Source organism: Sander vitreus, chromosome 5 (genome assembly GCF_031162955.1).
Source record: "Sander vitreus isolate 19-12246 chromosome 5, sanVit1, whole genome shotgun sequence".
NCBI classification, from domain to species: Eukaryota; Metazoa; Chordata; class Actinopteri; order Perciformes; family Percidae; genus Sander; species Sander vitreus.
The window spans coordinates 25710430-25728980 of record NC_135859.1 but is presented as its reverse complement, the minus strand read 5'-3'; the positions used below and the strand labels follow the sequence as shown (position 1 = coordinate 25728980).

The window sequence follows — 18551 nt, the reverse complement described above, 5'->3', positions numbered from 1 at the left end:
TGCGTGAGTGTGTTTTTCTATATATGTTGTGTGGTTATGCACTGAGTAAGCGAGCAAAAGTGAAGAAAAAAAAAGAATTCATAAATTTTTACCAATTTAAATTGTGTTGGACACATGACAAATGTAGTTTCAACTGTGATTTCAATTGAGCATTGTCAAAAAACTAAATACATTTATGTGGTTCTAACTAACAATATCGACCACTTTTCTTTACTGTAGACCTTTAGGTGGCTGTAACTGTAGCTATGTAGTGCTATAGCCTGGATGTTATATGCACTTCTAATTAGAAACTGATTATTGGAGAGATAGCAGCGATGTGATGTCCGCAGCACAGAATTACCGTGCAACTTTTATGATTACAACCTTGGGGGTATTACTGTAGAGATGGGAACAGCTTAAGATGTAGTCCATTAGTGTGTTTGTGTCTGTGTATGTGATTCAAACCTAAAGGCAGCGTGGAGTCTATGCATGTTTCTGCATCATGTGTCTGCATGTGCAAGTTACATTCTGAAATACAACCCTGGGAGGATATGATATCTAGATATTGTGTGTGAAAGTGTTTGCGTACCTATAGTACTATCCCCTACCTGTTTGGGTGCGTGTAGCAGGTCTGTGGCTGTAGTCGTTAGCTGTATAGCCTGGTAATTTCCAGGACTTGCTGTCATACTGAGCGACAGAGACGCAACCAGCTGGACACCCAGGTCAGTGATGGTGACCTACACAAACAGGAGAATATCATAATACGTGCCAATAAAAAGGACTCATATGCCAAAAACATTAAACGATTCAATATATTATTTTACCTTGTCATCCAAAACAGTCACAGTCTTCTCTGCCAGGATGGAGTCAGACAGCGGGGACAGAACCTGCAGCAAAAGATCACACAACACATAAAATGTTGTAAAAAGGACATTAACAATTTAAATTTGAAGTTTTCGCTTTCTGAAATGAATCTGCATTATTAGAGTTGCAGAGGAGTCTACTTATGCACTAAAGCCATTTAATCCAAATGTGAGTTCCTTAAAGCTTTCATTAAAAAGTTGCATTCCGTGGCAGCTTTACATTTTTCTGCTCTAACACCCAGTGTCTGCTAAGTCTTTCCAGAGAAAAAAAAAATCCTAAAAACAACAAGTGTTCACAAGCTGCAAAATCCAAGTGAAAAGACATCATGTTGCTGACAAATTGGTTGTTTGACAGGTGATGGAATGACAGCTTGTGTCTCAAAAAGATGCAAGCTGTGAAGAAAATAATGGGGAACAACAAGGTCCTGATCATGCTGCATCAAGTATAGGATATTAGGAAGTACACATTAGGAAAACTCTGAAACACAGTACGGGAGAGAGTTGTATTAAATGAGCTTTTATTGTTGTCTCTGTGATTTTTGCCTTAAGGTGACAGTAAAGTGTTTAACACTGGCGAGAGCTGGTTAACGTCACAGTGCTTTGGGCCACATAGACTGGCAGTATTTGTTTGTTACTGTAACACACACACAGACACACAGACACAGACACACACACACACACACACACACACACACACACACACACACACACACACACACACACAGCCGTCTGCCTCCCAGCTGGCGTCAAATGTGTCAGCATTCAACTAAGACATCTTAGTAACAAAGCACTAGGCCAAAACCTAAGAACTAAAAAGAAAGTGAATGAAAAGAGAACAGAGAGAGAGAGCACAAGTGAGAGACGGTGAGCGAGCTAGAGAGAAAAACTGCAGTAGGTGTCAGTGAGAGAGAGACAATGACAAATCGAGGAGGACAGAGAGTGAGAGGGGCAGAAAGAAGGAGTGGGAAAAGAGATTGGGGTACAGATGGAGAGAGGGAGCAGCAGACAGACTGTGATAGAGATTAGGAGCCCTGTGCTGTAGTGTGCTACTCCGCCTGGCGACAGGAGGACAGGCAGATCTGATTGGTGTACAAAGAAAATCTCTCAGTGAACGTGTCGGGGCGTCAAACTCAATCCCACCCTCAGCGAGCTAACAAAATGCAATGATTGACATCTTTGGGATTGCTCCTCAAGACAGGCAGAAAATAAGAGGGCGAGAAAGAGAGACTGGGAGGGAGAAAGGAGAGAGAGAGAGACGGGCAGGAGAGGAAGAGGTGAGACTCAGGGGGATGGAGCGGGGGGCTAAAATTGAAATGTCAAACTATCAAATGATGGCTGTCGACTCTGGCATCTCAATGGGAATGCTGGGTAAATTCTCTCTCCTGGCTCCCAAACAGAGCACAGCTGTCTGTATGTGTGTGTGTGTGTGTGTCTGTGTATGCTTGAATGTAGCGCTCCCCAGTCGAACGGATGCAAACACACACTCAGCTGTTCCCCAAAATCCCCAAGATATCCCCCACTGCTGCGCCGAACACAGCGCCAACTCACTTCTAATACACGCACAACACACTCTTCAGAGCAATTACGCAAATGTAAGCACTTAGAACAATCCTGAATCATGAAGACATACAGTTTATATATACATGAAAGACGGAGATGTAACATAATAGGATAGAATATAACAAACACTGTATTGACTATGACTGTGACATATTTAGCAGTTTTGCCTTGGCTCTACTATATAACAGTATAATAGTAGTGTAAAACAGTAAGCCACAGGACTGTCTTCCACTGTTACATTCAGTCACAATGGGCCGGCTTATTGGAATTCAGCAAGAGCGCGAGTGTGTTCACTGTGTGCCAGTGCAAGTGTGTGTCTGTGTGTAATTGCTGAACGTCACACTGAGATGTCGGGGCCAAATCCGACAGTTAATTGTGGCTAATTGTGTAACGAGCTAGCAGGCAGGGCTTATAACTGCAAGAGAGGAAGAGGGGAGGAAGCAAGAGAGGATAATGTTTACATCACTGGAGTGTTTATGGCTGCACAGTGAGTTGTCAAATTACACTGCGCTTCACATAATCATACATTTTTAACCGTCTTTCTCCAGAGTTGTTGTCCAACAAATGATGAATACATTGTCGATGTTGAGTGTGTTTTTGGAATCTTTAAAATGCAATTTAACCACTGATTGTGGGGATGCTTTATAGTTCGTAGATGGTACACCGGAGTTTGTCTAGTTCTAAACTTTACATTCTATTATTTCATTAAAAGCTAAATTTAAAACCACATGAGAATTTATTTATTTGTTTTTTGTTTTTTGTTTCATTCTCAGGTCGGTATAAGAATGTGAATATAGTGCTTCAGTTACAGTAGGAGAATTAGTTGTTTTGTGGTTTGGAATGATAATATTAACTAAAATAGTTAAAACATAATGTGAAAGAGAACAGACTGTACATACCTGTATAGTGGTAATCCCCAGGTCCCGCCCGATCAAGATTTGTCCGTCTATCAGTCTGGCAATGCGTGGATCTTCTACCTGAGGAGCACAGAAACAGCTGTCAGCCACTACTACAAGTTTATTCACTTTGTTTATAGGGCTTTTGTGCATTTATTCTGGATTAGTACTACAAAAATCCCTTTTTTTAACTATAATTCAATAGTCAAACATAAGTCCAAACAGGAAAGAGTTTAAAAAAAGGTTTAACATCTTGTGAAATATAAAACTTTTATCCCAAAAGTGAGAAGACAAGATCGATACTAATCTTGTGCTTGTGCGCTAGAGTTAGAGCTACAGTTGGGAGATGGCTAGCCTAGCTTAGCATAGACACTAAAAACACAGGGAAACAGCTAGTTTGGCTCCCTCCAACGATTTTAAATCTGCCTAACAGCACCAATGCAGCTGAATCTGTAATCCATAAATCCATACTAATAGAAATGTAAACACAAGCTGTACAGTAACTATTTATCTGTAAACAACATTCAGGTGCACTTCCCGAAGTCTCCTCATCACATTGAGTTTGCTAGGCAACCAGCAGTGACACTGCAAACAAGAATTACACTGTGTTGACACTGGCCGCTAAAGTGCCGCAATTGGCAGGGAATTGCTGGGAAGCGCTGCCCGATTCCTTTCGGCGCCCATAAAGCAATTGTGCTGTTCACATAGCACGTGCCCTGCTGAGATATGAAGCAATCATTTCGGCGTCTGATCTATATTTTCGGCAAGATTTTCTTGCAAGAAAACACGCTGATAATCTATTATAAACGGTATCGAAGACATATTATATATGATATAAATTATCTGATTCTGATAAATGATAAAATATGCATCCCCTGCTTACCAACATGCCTTGATTTTCCTGCCCCTCTTCCTGCTGTTTTCCTGGAGTTTCAAATTCCCTGATTTTTACATAATGAAATATCCAAACCTGCCCATCAACTAAATTTATTTAGAAATCGCCGAGTCACTGCTGTTTGTTGCCGCTGCTGCTTGCCCTTCTCTGGACATATGGCGGCCAATCGCAGCAGTTCAGCAGCCAGCGTAAACCCAGTGTTGGGCAAAAGGGTAAATTATTGTTAGAAAGAAATTGTTAAAGCATTGCCATTCATTAATGTTTATGTACAGATTAAACAAACAAGGTACAACGTGTTGATTGGGTAATTTTAATGCTAAGATAATAACCCTCTGTATCTAGCTATATGCTTAATGTACAGACATAAAAGTGCTATTGATCTTTCTAATCTCATGTGACTCTTGAAAAGCAATTGAGTATATTTCCCAAAAATAACTACTCCTTCAAGATATATTGTGCGTGTGCGCATTAGGCCTGCACGATTCGGGGAAAAATATGAATCACAATTTTTTTGCTTAGAATTGATATCACAATTCTCTGCCATGATTTTTTTCTCACTTAAAGGAACACGCTGACTTATTGGGATTTTAGCTTATTCACAGTAACCCCCAGAGTTAGACACACGATACATACCCTTCTCATCTCTGTGCGTGTTGTAACTCTGTCTGACGCCCCCAGTGCTAGCTAAGCCTAGCACAGATCCTGGAGGTAACCGGTTCCAACTAGCCTACTGCTCCGAATAAGTGACAAAATAACGCCAACATGTCCTATTTACATGTTGTGATTTATATAGTCACAGGGTGTATGTATGGACTTATCTAACTCTGGGGGTTACGGTGAATAAGCTAAAGTCCCAATAAGTCGGCGTGTTTCTTTAAGTGTAATGTTTACTACACACATGAACCATGACAAAACAAAACAAATAGTACCAAACATAGATTGTTTTTGGCACCTATAGCACATTGCGCATCACCACAAGCCTGTAAACATAGAGGCTTCAATGAATAAAGAAGATAAAGTACATACTGGCCATTTAAGTACAATAGGCTACCAAAAATAGTGACATATAACACATTGAACTAAATATGGCCCTGATATAACTCCTTGAACATGTCTTTACATAATTAAAACATGTCAATGTCAAATGCTTTCAATAAATTAATTGAAGGAGAAAAAAAATCAAGATCGGTGAATCGAGATCACGATTTTATAACGATTTATCGTGCAGGCCTAGTGCGCATATGTGAGTATATGTGTATACCTACCTTTAGCTGGTCCAAGACCAAATGAGTGATATCAGCTTGCCAGTCCGCACCCAACATGTAGACCATCTCTCCTCCTGGGTCAGAGGGTTCTGCGACAAAATGGGTAAGGACACGCACCAAGGCGTACTGGTACTGTAAGGTCAAGAGAAAGTTCAAATCAGACATTAATGATTAACTACATAATGGGCACTGTGTTATCTTGTGCGTAAACTTGTAGAAAAATAGTACACAATAATACTGCACAGTAACTTAAACCAACTGAAGCAAAGCATTACAGTACATACAGTAAGTCACATTTCAATCCCAGTATGTGGTCGGACAGCTCTCACTGCCTTTTAGGGATACTGACATTGAAGAAAAGGATTAACTCTCTATACAAGTTTGTGATGAAAACCAATTAAATAATACCTGTAGGGTGCAGCCTTTGCCCTTCCTCTCATCATCCTCATCATCTTCACTGTCTCTGGTAGGTCTGGGAGGGAAAAAAAATAAATGAGACAGAGAGAGAAAGAGACAAGAGAGGTTGAGCTTATCTGGTAATTAAATGCCATTATTATACTCTACACTCATCTTCAGTAAATCTACTGTATAATCTCTGCTCCAGGTTACTCTCTCAGTCAATATAAAAAAGACACTTAGGTTTTTAATCCAGCTGTAACACTTAAGAAACACTTTAGTTGTAGAGTGTGCAACTAAAGTGTGCGGGAGAATGTTCTAGTTCTAGTTTTGTATTTAGACTTTAGAATTTGTGTTTATATCTGTCCATCTGTCCGTCTGTCTGAATGTATTGTTTTATTGTTTCTATATTGTTTTTTATCACTCTGTAATGCTGCATTCACATACAATTAGTCTTTAATTTGATTTAGTCCTTGTTGTGGGAGTTTCATGAGTTTTTTACCACCTCTTTCCTGTATGTCGAGTACAAACACTTTATTGAAAGTTTAGCATATTTCAAAAGACACTTGCAGAACTTCTCAACCAGCGGCATATCATACGTATAACCTTTTTAAATGACTTTATCTTGTTAAAGTCAAAATCTGCATCTGAATCGGAATTTTTCTTATCCAGTTTTTCCATATTTTCCATTCCATATTTACACTTCAGATTAAAGCAAAAATTTAACAATTATATTAACACATATACGTTAAGAAATATCAACGATTAATATGGAAATGCATATACTTGGTGTAATTCCACAGCTAACGAGGGTGAAGAATCACAGTCAAATAAAGAATTAAAATGAATCTGAGAATACTTTGAATACACCATTAGTGTTAAAACAGAAAACCTCTCTCTCCCTGAGTGGAGGATCTCTTTCTCTTTCATACTCAGACACACAAAGAAACATACATTCCCTCTTCTCTGCCTCCCTTTGTGTAATATCTTCACAATACAACATGTAGGCAGGTCCACACTGGACCATACATTCACACAAGAACACAAACACACACACATGACTACCTCTGTGTCCTTTAACTGTCCCGGAGTGTGAAACCCCGGTAATATTACAGGAATTTCTTTACATTTCCCAGTGTCCCAGCTGCACAGGTGTCGGTGTAAGAGTGTGTGCCTAATAGTGCTTGTGTTTCACTCTGTGAGATACAAGTTAGGGAAGATAGAGGTGTGTGTGTGTGTGTGTCTGTCTGTCTGTTTGTGTCTGTGTGTGCACACGGGTTGGTGACTATCTGAGCAGAAAGTGGCGAAATTGAAAAATAGGTCCAGCAGAACAGAATGTAAGGGCGTCAAAATAGGGGAACAGAAGCAACACACACACACACACACACGCACACACACACACACACACACACACACACACACACACACACACACACACACACACACACACACGCACACACACACACACACACACACACACACACACGCACACACACATACAAAACTACTCATACACCCACATACCCACGCACACACTAATTCACAATCACACATAGAGGCACGGAAGCAGGCAGGCATGCATGCAAGGAAAAAAGACAGACTAGGAATGGCTTTTTATAACCTGAAAAAGAAGTGCATATGCATATTTTAGCTGTTATTAAAATCTGAGCCTTAAGTTTCCCCATTGTGACTCTGAATTTGAGTTCAAGAAACTAAGTTGGATGCTGTGTATTCAAATGTGGCAACTTCTTGCTTACACATCCCTTCTTTATGATGAAGTTAGAGTGGCTTAGATTATATAATGCATTTTGGTACATGTGCAACAGCTGAAACTCAATGTAGAAAATGTAGAAGTTTTATCACATGCTTGATGTTCATACTGCCTCACATAGCTCCATCCTCAGAGGAAATACACAAAAGGTTGAATGTCATTCAGTTGAAATATTTTATTAAACATAGATTCTGTGAGAAAAATAGGGAGAAGAAGTAATAGAAATATAGAAAGAAAAAGAAAATATGAGCCAAACAGAAGAAAGAAAAATAGAAAGCGGACAATATACTTCTGCCAAGGCTTCATGATCCTCTACATTTTGTATTACGTCAGTTTCAGTTTATTCAGTCTCAGTTTATAAGGTTTAAACTACTATACATTTCCTAGATCTGCAGCATCTGAATCATTCGAATGAATTATTTTGTCCTTGACTCATGGCCTGAATTTACACTAAATTTCATTTAGTGATTACCTATTAACAGATAAACAGAGACCGAAAATACAACTTTCTAATTAGGTAAAAATACAGTAAATGACAAAATAGACAGAAGAAGAAATGAAGATAACAGTGGGACATTTAATAAACTATAACTTCTAACGTTTATATGCTAGAGTGCTAGTTTAGTCTGTCCTACATTCATCTTTCTCTATACAGTATGTTGTTTTGCCTTCACCCTCCTTCCTTCTTCCACATTACACAAACACACAAACAGCTGCACAGAACATAGGCAAGCATGTGCATGCACACACACACACACACACACACACAAACACACAAACAAAGAAATGTGGGCACAAACTGACACTTAAACACCAACATCCTGTGACTGATCCACCCACTCACATTGAGACAGAGAGAGAGAGAAATAGAGAGAGAGTGTGTGTGTGTGTGTGTGTGTGTGTGTGTGTGTGTGTGTGTGTGTGTGTGTGTGTGTGTGTGTGTGTGTAAGTGAATGAATGCCTCATTCAGTGGCAATGATGCTAAAGCCATAATAGTAGTCATCAGTATAGCCAGGCAGGCCTTGACCTTATAGGAAATTATGGACTGGCTAGAACGCTCTATATAGTGCTCTATACTGCGCCATTCAATAAGCACTACATCACACACGCACATGTGCATGTACACACACAAAGACAAAGGCACACATACAAAAGCCAAAAGACATAGACATTCACACATTGCCTCGGTTTATCCTTTCTTTTCTCTCTCAGTCGCAAAGTAACACACACAAATCTAAAGATTTATCGGAAAGCAAAAAAACATGCAACATTAACATGTACAGTCTCTTTCTTTTGTCTTTTTTTCCTCACATGCTCAAACTCAGTACTCTTCGCTGAAGAAACAATATGCTTTGACTGCTTTCAAGCAGAGCAAGTGCATGGACCAAGAGCTGTAGTCAATGTTCAGAATAGCATATCTGCCTTTTCTGTTGTTTCAAGTTCAACTACCACAGAACACAGAATACATTACAGAACACAACAAGTTTGCTGTGAGAGGACGTCCTGATTGTTTTGTTTGTATGTGTATATCATACTGTGTATACTGTACTAATACGTACACACAGCACAGCTAGATTTTTTGCATATTCAGTTATGTTGATGCTGGTGTATGCTCGTCAGTAGGGTTCTGAGTTCATAAATGATCTACAATATGTGTAACACTTCAACATCAATAAATGCCACCAACAATCCATTAAAAAGCAAAATCTGTTGAATTGCTTTATGCTACAAAGAAATAAGGAACCAATGTATTTAGCATATGATAACAAATTAATCACATTTACTATATATATATATATATATATATATATATATATATATATATATATATATATATATATTAGGGCTGTCAATCGATTAAAACATTTAATCTAATTAATTACATACTCTGTGATTAATTAATCGAAATTAATCGCATACATAATTAACGGTGCCTGAACCGATACTTTTTAAGAAAGTAAAAAAAGAAAAGAAAAAAAAAGGGTACTAAACAACAGTTGGTGAAATTAAAGAACGGCTTGTTTATTGCTAAGGCCATATGGTCAAAATTAAATGATTTAATAATAATGTATAACAATAACAATAACTTATTTCACTAGTAAATTGCTGTTGAATGACAAAAACAACCACCAGATGGGAAAAGGACATTTAACAATAACTTCAAATGCACCACGAGGCTGTAGTTTACCAGTTTCATTGAACGCACCGTCTGTGTTGTTTTTCCGACGGCAGCTGCAGATTGTTACACACCGGTGTTGAATCCTCTACAGTAAAACACAGTCAAACTTTACACCGTTTAGCGTTAGCTGTCAGCATTGTAACCGTGTTTAATCCAGCTACTAGCTAGCTGTAGGCTAACGTTAGCTGCTGTCGAGTATAGTGTTAACTAGCGTCATGTGCAGCGGTGTTTGTGTTTCCTGTATTGTCTGTTTCAGAGCATCAGAGAGAAGTGCAGACATATCAATGGCACCAGATTTCGGTAGCCAGGGTTGGCAGGAAGAAGATTTTTACAAGTAAATGTTCCAATTAATGATCCAGGCAGAACATTCTCGTCTCCCGCCTTCGTTTTACAGTCGAATGGTAGCTAGAATGGCTCCGGGTCAAACGTCAATATGGAATGGATTAATCTGCGTTATGTTTTTTAACGCGTTATTTTTTCTCAGATTAATTAATCTAAATGAACGCGTTATTTTGACAGCCCTTATATATACATATATATATATATATATACATATATATATACATATATATATATATATATATGTATGTATATATGTATATGTATATATGTATATATGTATATATGTATATATATATATGTATATATGTATATATGTATATGTATGCATGTATATATGTATATATATATATATATATACATATTTCTTTTTTTTGTTTGTTTTTGTTTTTTTTGTTTTTAAATATGTTTATTAATCTTATTTTACCATGTTACCAACTCCCCTCTCTTGGGACAATATCGGTTATAGACTAGAGCTAGACAAATAATTCAACTTAAAAAATATATTGAACGATATTAGTTTTTTGCAGACATATTAGTATCTGCGATTTAATGTCAGCTGATGAGTAACAACAAAATTGCCAAAGACATCTGTCCACCATAAAGACAAGTTTATTTGTCAACTGTCAAAGCTTGGGCCAAGGTACACTTAACAAGCTTAAACATGTTTTTGTAGCAATAGAAAAATTTGTTTTGGCCTCAAAAATCTAGTATTGGGTGGGCTCTTTTGTTAACTGCCAGCCAGAAGTAGCTGGCAGAGCTGGAGATGATGCAAGAAGAGGATCCCTAACTGGCTTCCCACCCGTGAACACTATATACGTTCAGTTTTCTAACAACAAACCTTTACATTTGTGTTACCTGGTCTGATCTGTTATATAGCTGCTATATTGTCTTTTTCCCACAAAAATGAAAGGTACACAGGCATGTTGTACAATTGCCTTCACTACATACATCAGTAAAATGCAAACTTTTACACATGCTTACACCCTCTATGTTTCCCTCAGTTGTGCCCTTAAGGTCATACAGGTAATTTACCTCTTGTTAGTGATGATCGGTACCCTCCAGCCTTTAACCTGGCTCAGCTCAGTATCTGACACGTCTATCTGCAGAGGTAGTTTGGGCACCCAGACTGTGAGCTGCAGCTGAGCAGATAGGTGCAGGTAGGTGAAGTTGACTGCCAAAGACTGCCGGCCGCGCATTTCTTTACCGTTCACCAAAACCTGGTCACAGTTTGGGGAAACCTGAAAAGAGGACAAGAGTAGGAACAAAAGAAGAGAATTGGGTTGTGTTTGGGACAACATGCATGCAGCGTCTGACACTATGATTTCTGCAGAAACAGATGCAGCCCCAGCTGTGCATTCCTTAAACACAGCCTGGAGCGAGTTTTCATCAGAACTTTGTGCTCTTGCAGTCGATAAGAGCTTTTGTCAGTGGTTGCTTACACTTTTATTCATCCTGTAAAACACTTTGGAACACATTTTTGCAAAGTGCCCTAAAAAGAAAGGTTAATAATATGCTTCTGGAGCTTCTTCTTGCCACATTGGTGGCACCTGATACCCAGGGAACTCGTGTCACCTCCACCAATCTGAAGCAATGTATTAAATGTACAACTTGTAACATTCTAAAACCAGTAATTCACATTCATTTTAAGACATTAGTATAATTGCTTTGAACACATCAGATCACCCAGGAGAATACTGCCAACCTTTGCACTGTATTTTAAATTGTGTGCCAAAGGATCTAGGAGGAGATCTGGTCTAAAATCAGAAGAGGGCTAGAGGGCAAAAACATTCTCTCTGAGAGAGGAATTATGAATAATAGTCCTACATATGACGACACTGATCTAAGTTGGAGACTATCGGTCATCTAAACCATGGTCTCATTGTTTACAATAATTCATAGTCACAGATTCATTTTACAGTTATACTCTGTTTAACCCCAAACCCCTACACACTACATTACATGTGAGTCAGTCATAACTCAGCTAACATTGTTTGCAATGGTGGAAAGTAACTAGGAACATTTACTCAAGAACTAGTACAATTTGAAGGTACTTGTTTTTTCTTCTTTGCTACCCCATTAATCATCTCATGACCCCTCACATTTATCTGGTGACCTTAGGAGGGGTCCGACCCCAAGGCTTGAAACCACTGGTCTACACTTACACCACCTACAGTAACTATATAAAGTATTTAAAACTAGCTCTACCTTGACCAGCTATAACAGTAAGATGCTACTTACACATTGTTGACTCAGTATTAAAAATCTAATAAAAGCAATGATATATTATATAGTATTATTATATATTGATATATCAGTCACAGACATTTTTACTGCAGAACATTAACTTCTGATACTTTCAAAAGATTTTGTTGATAATCCTTTCATACGTAATTAGGATTTTCACTCAAGCAAAGGATCTCAGTACTTTTTCTACCACTGTTCCAAATAGCAGTGCCCTTTGGATTAGCAGTTACAAATTATGTCACTCTGGTTTGAACTAGTACTCTGGCTTTGCTCATTAAGATTCTGTTGAAGCTACTGTTGAAATTGAAAAAAAAAACGGGTTTCTTTGCACTTTAAAATACTGAATGGTGACCCAACAGTTGTAGTTAAAGGACAATTCCGGCGCAAAACAAACCTAGGCGTTAATAACAGATGTGTACCCATTCGATCGTTCTCTGGGACATGTTTTCATGCTAATCAAATGTGTTTGTAGCTTGAATCAAGCTAGCACGGACCGCTTATTAGCTTACAACGCTAGTATTCGGGGCACAGGGAAAGTAAAAACAAATCGCTATTTATACCACTAAAAAGGCTCAAAATATCACCACACTTCAACGGTAGCATAATGAGGGTCTCTAAATGTTAACCGAAGCATTGAGAACTTTGTAAGTGTACAGACAGTTTATTAAAAAGATAGATTATAAAGACAGTTGTGTTCTCGTATACAGGTGGCCGCCATCTTGGGAGCTACTGTCTTTCTAAACTGTCTGTACACTTACAATGTTCTCAATGCTTCGGTTAACATTTAGGGACCCTCATTATGCTACTGTTGAAGTGTGGTGATATGTTGAGCCTTTTTAGTGGTATAAAATAGCGATTTGTTTTTACAAACATTTGATTAGCATGAAAACATGTCCCAGAGAACGATCGAGTGGGTACACATCTGTTATTAACCCCTAGGTTTGTTTTGTGCCGGAATTGTCCTTTAACAATGATTTCTCCAGACTAAACCATTTTCAGAGTTCATATGCATATGGTGTCTGCTCAGACACAGTTTGTCAGACGCAACAAGGATGCAACAAATAATTAAATAAATATTCATTGTCTCAAATGACACATTAAAGCTGCCCAAATCATGCTATGGTAAAACCAAATTAAATTATTCTTATCGGATCTGGATGGACATCATTCTTATGTTTACCTCTCAGTTTCATAGACAGTCAGATCTGTGGAAAACGGAAAACATCTTGTGTATCAACTTGACTGAATTTATGTATTGTGCTTAACAGCACCGTTACGTGTTTTTCCATAATTATGGAAATGCAGATATCTAGTTTTAGAACAGCATTATTCAAATTCAATTGATACTGAAGTGAAAAACATTTATTCAGACACTGGATTATTATGGTTGTGTTTCAGAAAGTGGACAGCACACTTAAAGACACTCTGACAGGCAGAAAAATGGAAAAGCCAGGATTTTAGTCAGTTTCATTTTCACCCTCCTTGCTCATCTGACTGTGTGACTGATTGAGATGACATCTTTTTGGACAAATCATCCCACGTGTTTTACCAACAATGGAGTCATGCAAGAAGGAAACTGATCCTAATGCAATGTAGGCATATTGTGATCTTTGCCCAGTTGTTGTGGTAGCTTATCTTAAATCAAGATTTAGCATATATATATATATATATATATTATTCTGGACCAGTTAGTTGGTGATATTTTGTCTCGGAAATTATACTCAAAACTATGATTGTCAATTAATATAAAGAATATTGACTGAAATCATGTACACATGTAAAATCTATAATGAGGGTAAATATTAAATCATGCTGTGTTGAATATATTTACTGTTTTTTTGTTTTTCTCTCTCTGTCTGTCCCCCTCATTATTTCTGATTCTTTTTTCTTTTTTTATATTTCCATAGCCAATCACCCATTCCTGACATGTCTATAACCTGTCCTCCCCCTCTTTCTTTACCATACACTTTTATTCCCTTTAATCTGGCTGCCATCTCTCCACGCTACACTTATCCTGCACACCTTATTCTTTCGCCTCACCCCTTCCTTTTTTGCTCTCAGGCTCATACTTAACATGAACCTTTTAGTCTGACTTTCTCTGCCTTTCAAAGTCTACCTGCCTCACCTTTCAATGCTTTTCCACCTAATTTTGCAAAACTGCTAATTTCCATACCCGTACGGATTATTTCCCCTAAATTTAATATGTTTTTAAATGCATATATGTATTTCTAACATGAATCTACCTAGGATAGAGTTCCCTTGTGTGTATGCTCTCTTTCAGCAACACCCTCTTTTATATTCATCCAGTCATACACATTCATACCAGGGTGCTTCACATGTCTTACATTTTGGGGAGAACCATAGAATTTGTGCATTTTTTGGTCAAATGTAATTTGAGGTGACAACTTCTTTTTTTTTTATCTCAACCTTATTTATTTGCAATTATTGACAGTAATTTTCTGCTTTGTATTTTTTGGAACCTTAAACATATTATGTTCAGGACAAACATATAACTCCAATGGGATGGTCATGTCGCTCTGTCTGTGGATGCTTCTTCACGTCTAACGTTTGCTTTGTGTCCTATCTGAACACACACCACAGTAAAAACAAAAGTAAAAAAATGTTTTTCCTAACTCATAATTTAATCTAATAACAATTTCAAAAGCCTGTCCTGTACTGTACATCTGTAATTTGGGAGACTTTCTGTCCTCTAGTGGCATCCATTTTCAGTCCCAGTCAAAAAGCGACGTTTGGTCAGGTGCCTTCGGCGTTTGTTACCGACGCAAGTTTGTTACTGACTGAAGCGTCTAGCCCTTTGGTGCCTTTTTTTGACGTGCTTGGTCGGGGCTCGTGGCGTCACTTTATGACGCTGGGTCGGGACGTACGTTTAACTGACATGCGGCACAAGAACGGGACAGTTAGGTTTAGGAAAACATTGTGGGTGGGGTTACAAAATGTACATTTCAGTGACACATGGGACAAGAATGGGCCACAAACCCCAGTCTCCTGGGTGAAAGTCCTGTGTTGTTTGGGCCACCTCTTTCAAGCATGCCCGAGCACGGTTTAGCGTACAGTGCCCGGGCACAGAGCAATCACACTAGTCAAACGAACCGGACATTGGGGTCAAACCTGCTATGGCACGTTTTAACTGGGCCAAATGTGAGTACGCCCTAGGTCCACTCCGCATGAGTGATGCTAACTTGCCAGCTAGCATTAGCTTATAGTTTTAGCTGTGTGTTAAAAAGCTATTCTATAAGAATATGTAAATCTGTGTAGGAGAGGTTCAACACTCACCATTATGAGATTATGATGTTTTAGCCACTTAGTGACAATTTGGAGAACATTGCGAGTTTTGACATTAAAATATTAACTTCAGGGTTCTGGCTGATTATTGTTGCGCTTGGGTCGGCTCAGGCTAAGAACTTTCCATTTCCCTAATAAATACAAACAAGCACGCACAGCACTACACACACTTTGTGTCGTGTGACATTTTTTTTCTGGCTTCCTCATGAAAGTCTTTGATCTCAAAAGAGGTTAACATTTTGTACATAAGTGCAAAAACGTTTCGTCTCTATCTACTCTTACCTTTTAATTTATTTCAATTTTACTTTTTTCTCTCTGCTTCTGCTCCCCAACATAAAAGGAAAGGTGCCCAACCCTCTCTTTTTTTTCTCTTTTACTTTCTTTACATCTCCCCCAACATCCACTATTTTCCTCTCTTGACCCTCTCTTTTTCTTTTGTCTCCGCCTTGCCCTCCCTCCCCCATCGAACCGTCTCCCTCTTCATCTTCGTCTCTCTCTGAAACCTGATTTACCGCTTGTTAACATCAAAGGGATGTTAGACTGTTGGTGCCTCAAACTATTTCTCCAAATCATTCTTATATTCCAGGTGAAAATCAGTGTGAAAACTGCACTTGGTAACTGTGGCAGGATTTAGTTTCCAATGAAGGTATGAGACAGCAGAAGTTATGGGAATGCACAATGGTTCTGCTTGAACTACCACACAGCCATTGTCCAGGACTGTCATTTCTACCACAGGTTTGCTGAATTACTTCTGCTCTATGGCTGAATGTCCCAAAGGAACGTTTTAGAAAAATCAAGTTTTTGTTCATTTAGTCAGCTTTTGGAAAGTTTGAAGAAATAGACTGGGAACTTTTCAGGTCAGCTACACTGGAGTTTGGGTTTTATGAAATAATAATTTGATTCCACTGCAGAGCGATGAACTCTGAATTCCATCCATCCATCCATCTTCATCCGCTTATCCGGGTCGGGTCGCGGTGGTAGCAGCTCCAGCAGGGGACCCCAAACTTCCCTTTCCCGGGCCACATTAACCAGCTCCGACTGGGGGATCCCGAGGCGTTCCCAGGCCAGGTTAGAGATATAATCCCTCCACCTAGTCCTGGGTCTCCCCCGAGGCCTCCTCCCAACTCTGAATTACTAATACAAAATGGATGCAGGATAATTACACGATTTACAACTCATGATCTTTACTCTAATACTAGCAGGCTATTTGCCATGGAAGTTGTTTACAATGCTTCTTTCCATCTTTTTTTCCGAAACGTAATTGAGAATGCATTTAATTGTATGGGAGCGGCTTCTAAGAGCTGCCAGAACCGGTTTACGGAGATCCATTTCACTCCCTATTCAGCCTCATTGTACCGAATTTGGTTGCAGTTCCACCAGAGTTCCACTGGGGGTGATCGCGGTCCAGTGCTAAATGAATGGGACTCTATGGAGCTAGATGGTCACTTTCGCCTGATTGTCGTTGAGAAAACTCAGATTTGATTGTAGTTTTTGCAAGTTCAACATGGATTATAGGTCAAAAGTTGAATGAACGAGTACTTATGTCCTTTTGATGTCTTACATGTTGAGTCGTTGTTGCCCATAACTCGCTAGTATTCTGCTAATGAATGCTGATTGGTCAGTGAAGGACTGATTACGATCGGAGATCCCGCTTGATGGCATCCGAAGCGGAACCAGAATGTCAGAGAGAATATTTCGGCGTGGTCTTTAACACATTAGTAAACCTCTTTCTAGCACGTGTATTAACAGGGAGAGCCTAACCTGTCAGCTGTGTTGTCGATGCTTCGAGAGAACAAAGGAAGTGACTCAGAGCTTGCCGTAAAGCAGTATCTCTGGCCGTACGATGTGTATGACGTCGTTGACATTTTAAAAGGCTTTTTAGAACAAAAAAGCCACTTTAAAAAAATCTAACACCCAGCAGTGTGTATTTTCTTAGCCTCCACTTTCAAATGCAGCATTCAAATTACTAGACAAAACATGATATCCTCAGAAAAGTGGATTTTGAGGGGTATAGCCATAGGGTATAGCTCCATAGACCACCATTCATTCTGCACTCACCTGTGAGCTCCCTCACTCACCAGTATCCCGACTCGAGAGTGGAACTTCTTCCTTGATTAGAAATTCTTTGGAGCTGCTTTACCTGTTAACTGCTAAGCAGTGAGCTCTATATGTGCCTTGCTAAAAGGGTAAACAGGTTAATGTTATATGTGGCTTTTACAACCCACCTTTTTGATTTGTGCTGAGTCAGAAAGTTGGTCTTGTGTTTAGAAACATATATTGTGTTTTTGCTTTTCTTGCAGCTTTTTTTGTTTCATAGATATTTAAGGTTTAAGGTTATTTTAAATATTTTAAATTTAGCTTGGGCTAACATCCATTCTGCTGCCATTACCAGTACAAACTATATGTACAGACAGACATGTTATTGAACAAACGACACAGCGAGATTCCTAAAAACACCACTAGGCAAAGACAGGGAAAACACCAATCCCTTTGTAAATAGTAATAAAACCAAATAGATTCTCACAGTCTGTCCTGACCTATTAATGTATCTGCTAAAGCTTTATTGACACAGAATCAAATTTATTTTTAAATCTATTTAATCTTAATTGTCAATTGTCTTTCCCCCTGTTCTTTTTTGTTTGTTGTGGATTCTTTTTTTCTGTATTCTTAGTGTGTGTGTGTGTGTGTGTGTGTGTGTGTGTGTGTGTGTGTGTGTGTGTGTGTGTATTCACATGGCACAGAGCTGAGTGCCAAAATAGACTCACATGAGCTGCCAGAGACATGATGTGGAGTTGGCGGCACACAGAGAAAGAATTAACGCATGAATACAAGCAGACACACACACACACGCACAAGCA

The 18551-nt window shown here is 38.8% G+C and overlaps 1 protein-coding gene across 1 annotated transcript in view; it reads right to left on the bottom strand.

The window, feature by feature from the left end:
- The window catches only part of LOC144518504 (transmembrane protein 132C), a 123510-nt gene that overhangs the window by 4941 nt on the left and 100018 nt on the right, over positions 1 to 18551 (bottom strand). Inside the window, exons 4-9 of the mRNA XM_078251232.1 lie at positions 11179 to 11384; positions 5867 to 5930; positions 5459 to 5590; positions 3302 to 3379; positions 804 to 866; positions 588 to 716 (exon numbers count right to left, since the gene is read on the bottom strand). Coding sequence (XP_078107358.1) covers positions 588 to 716; positions 804 to 866; positions 3302 to 3379; positions 5459 to 5590; positions 5867 to 5930; positions 11179 to 11384 — 672 coding nt within the window. The remainder of the gene's footprint in view (positions 1 to 587; positions 717 to 803; positions 867 to 3301; positions 3380 to 5458; positions 5591 to 5866; positions 5931 to 11178; positions 11385 to 18551) is intronic.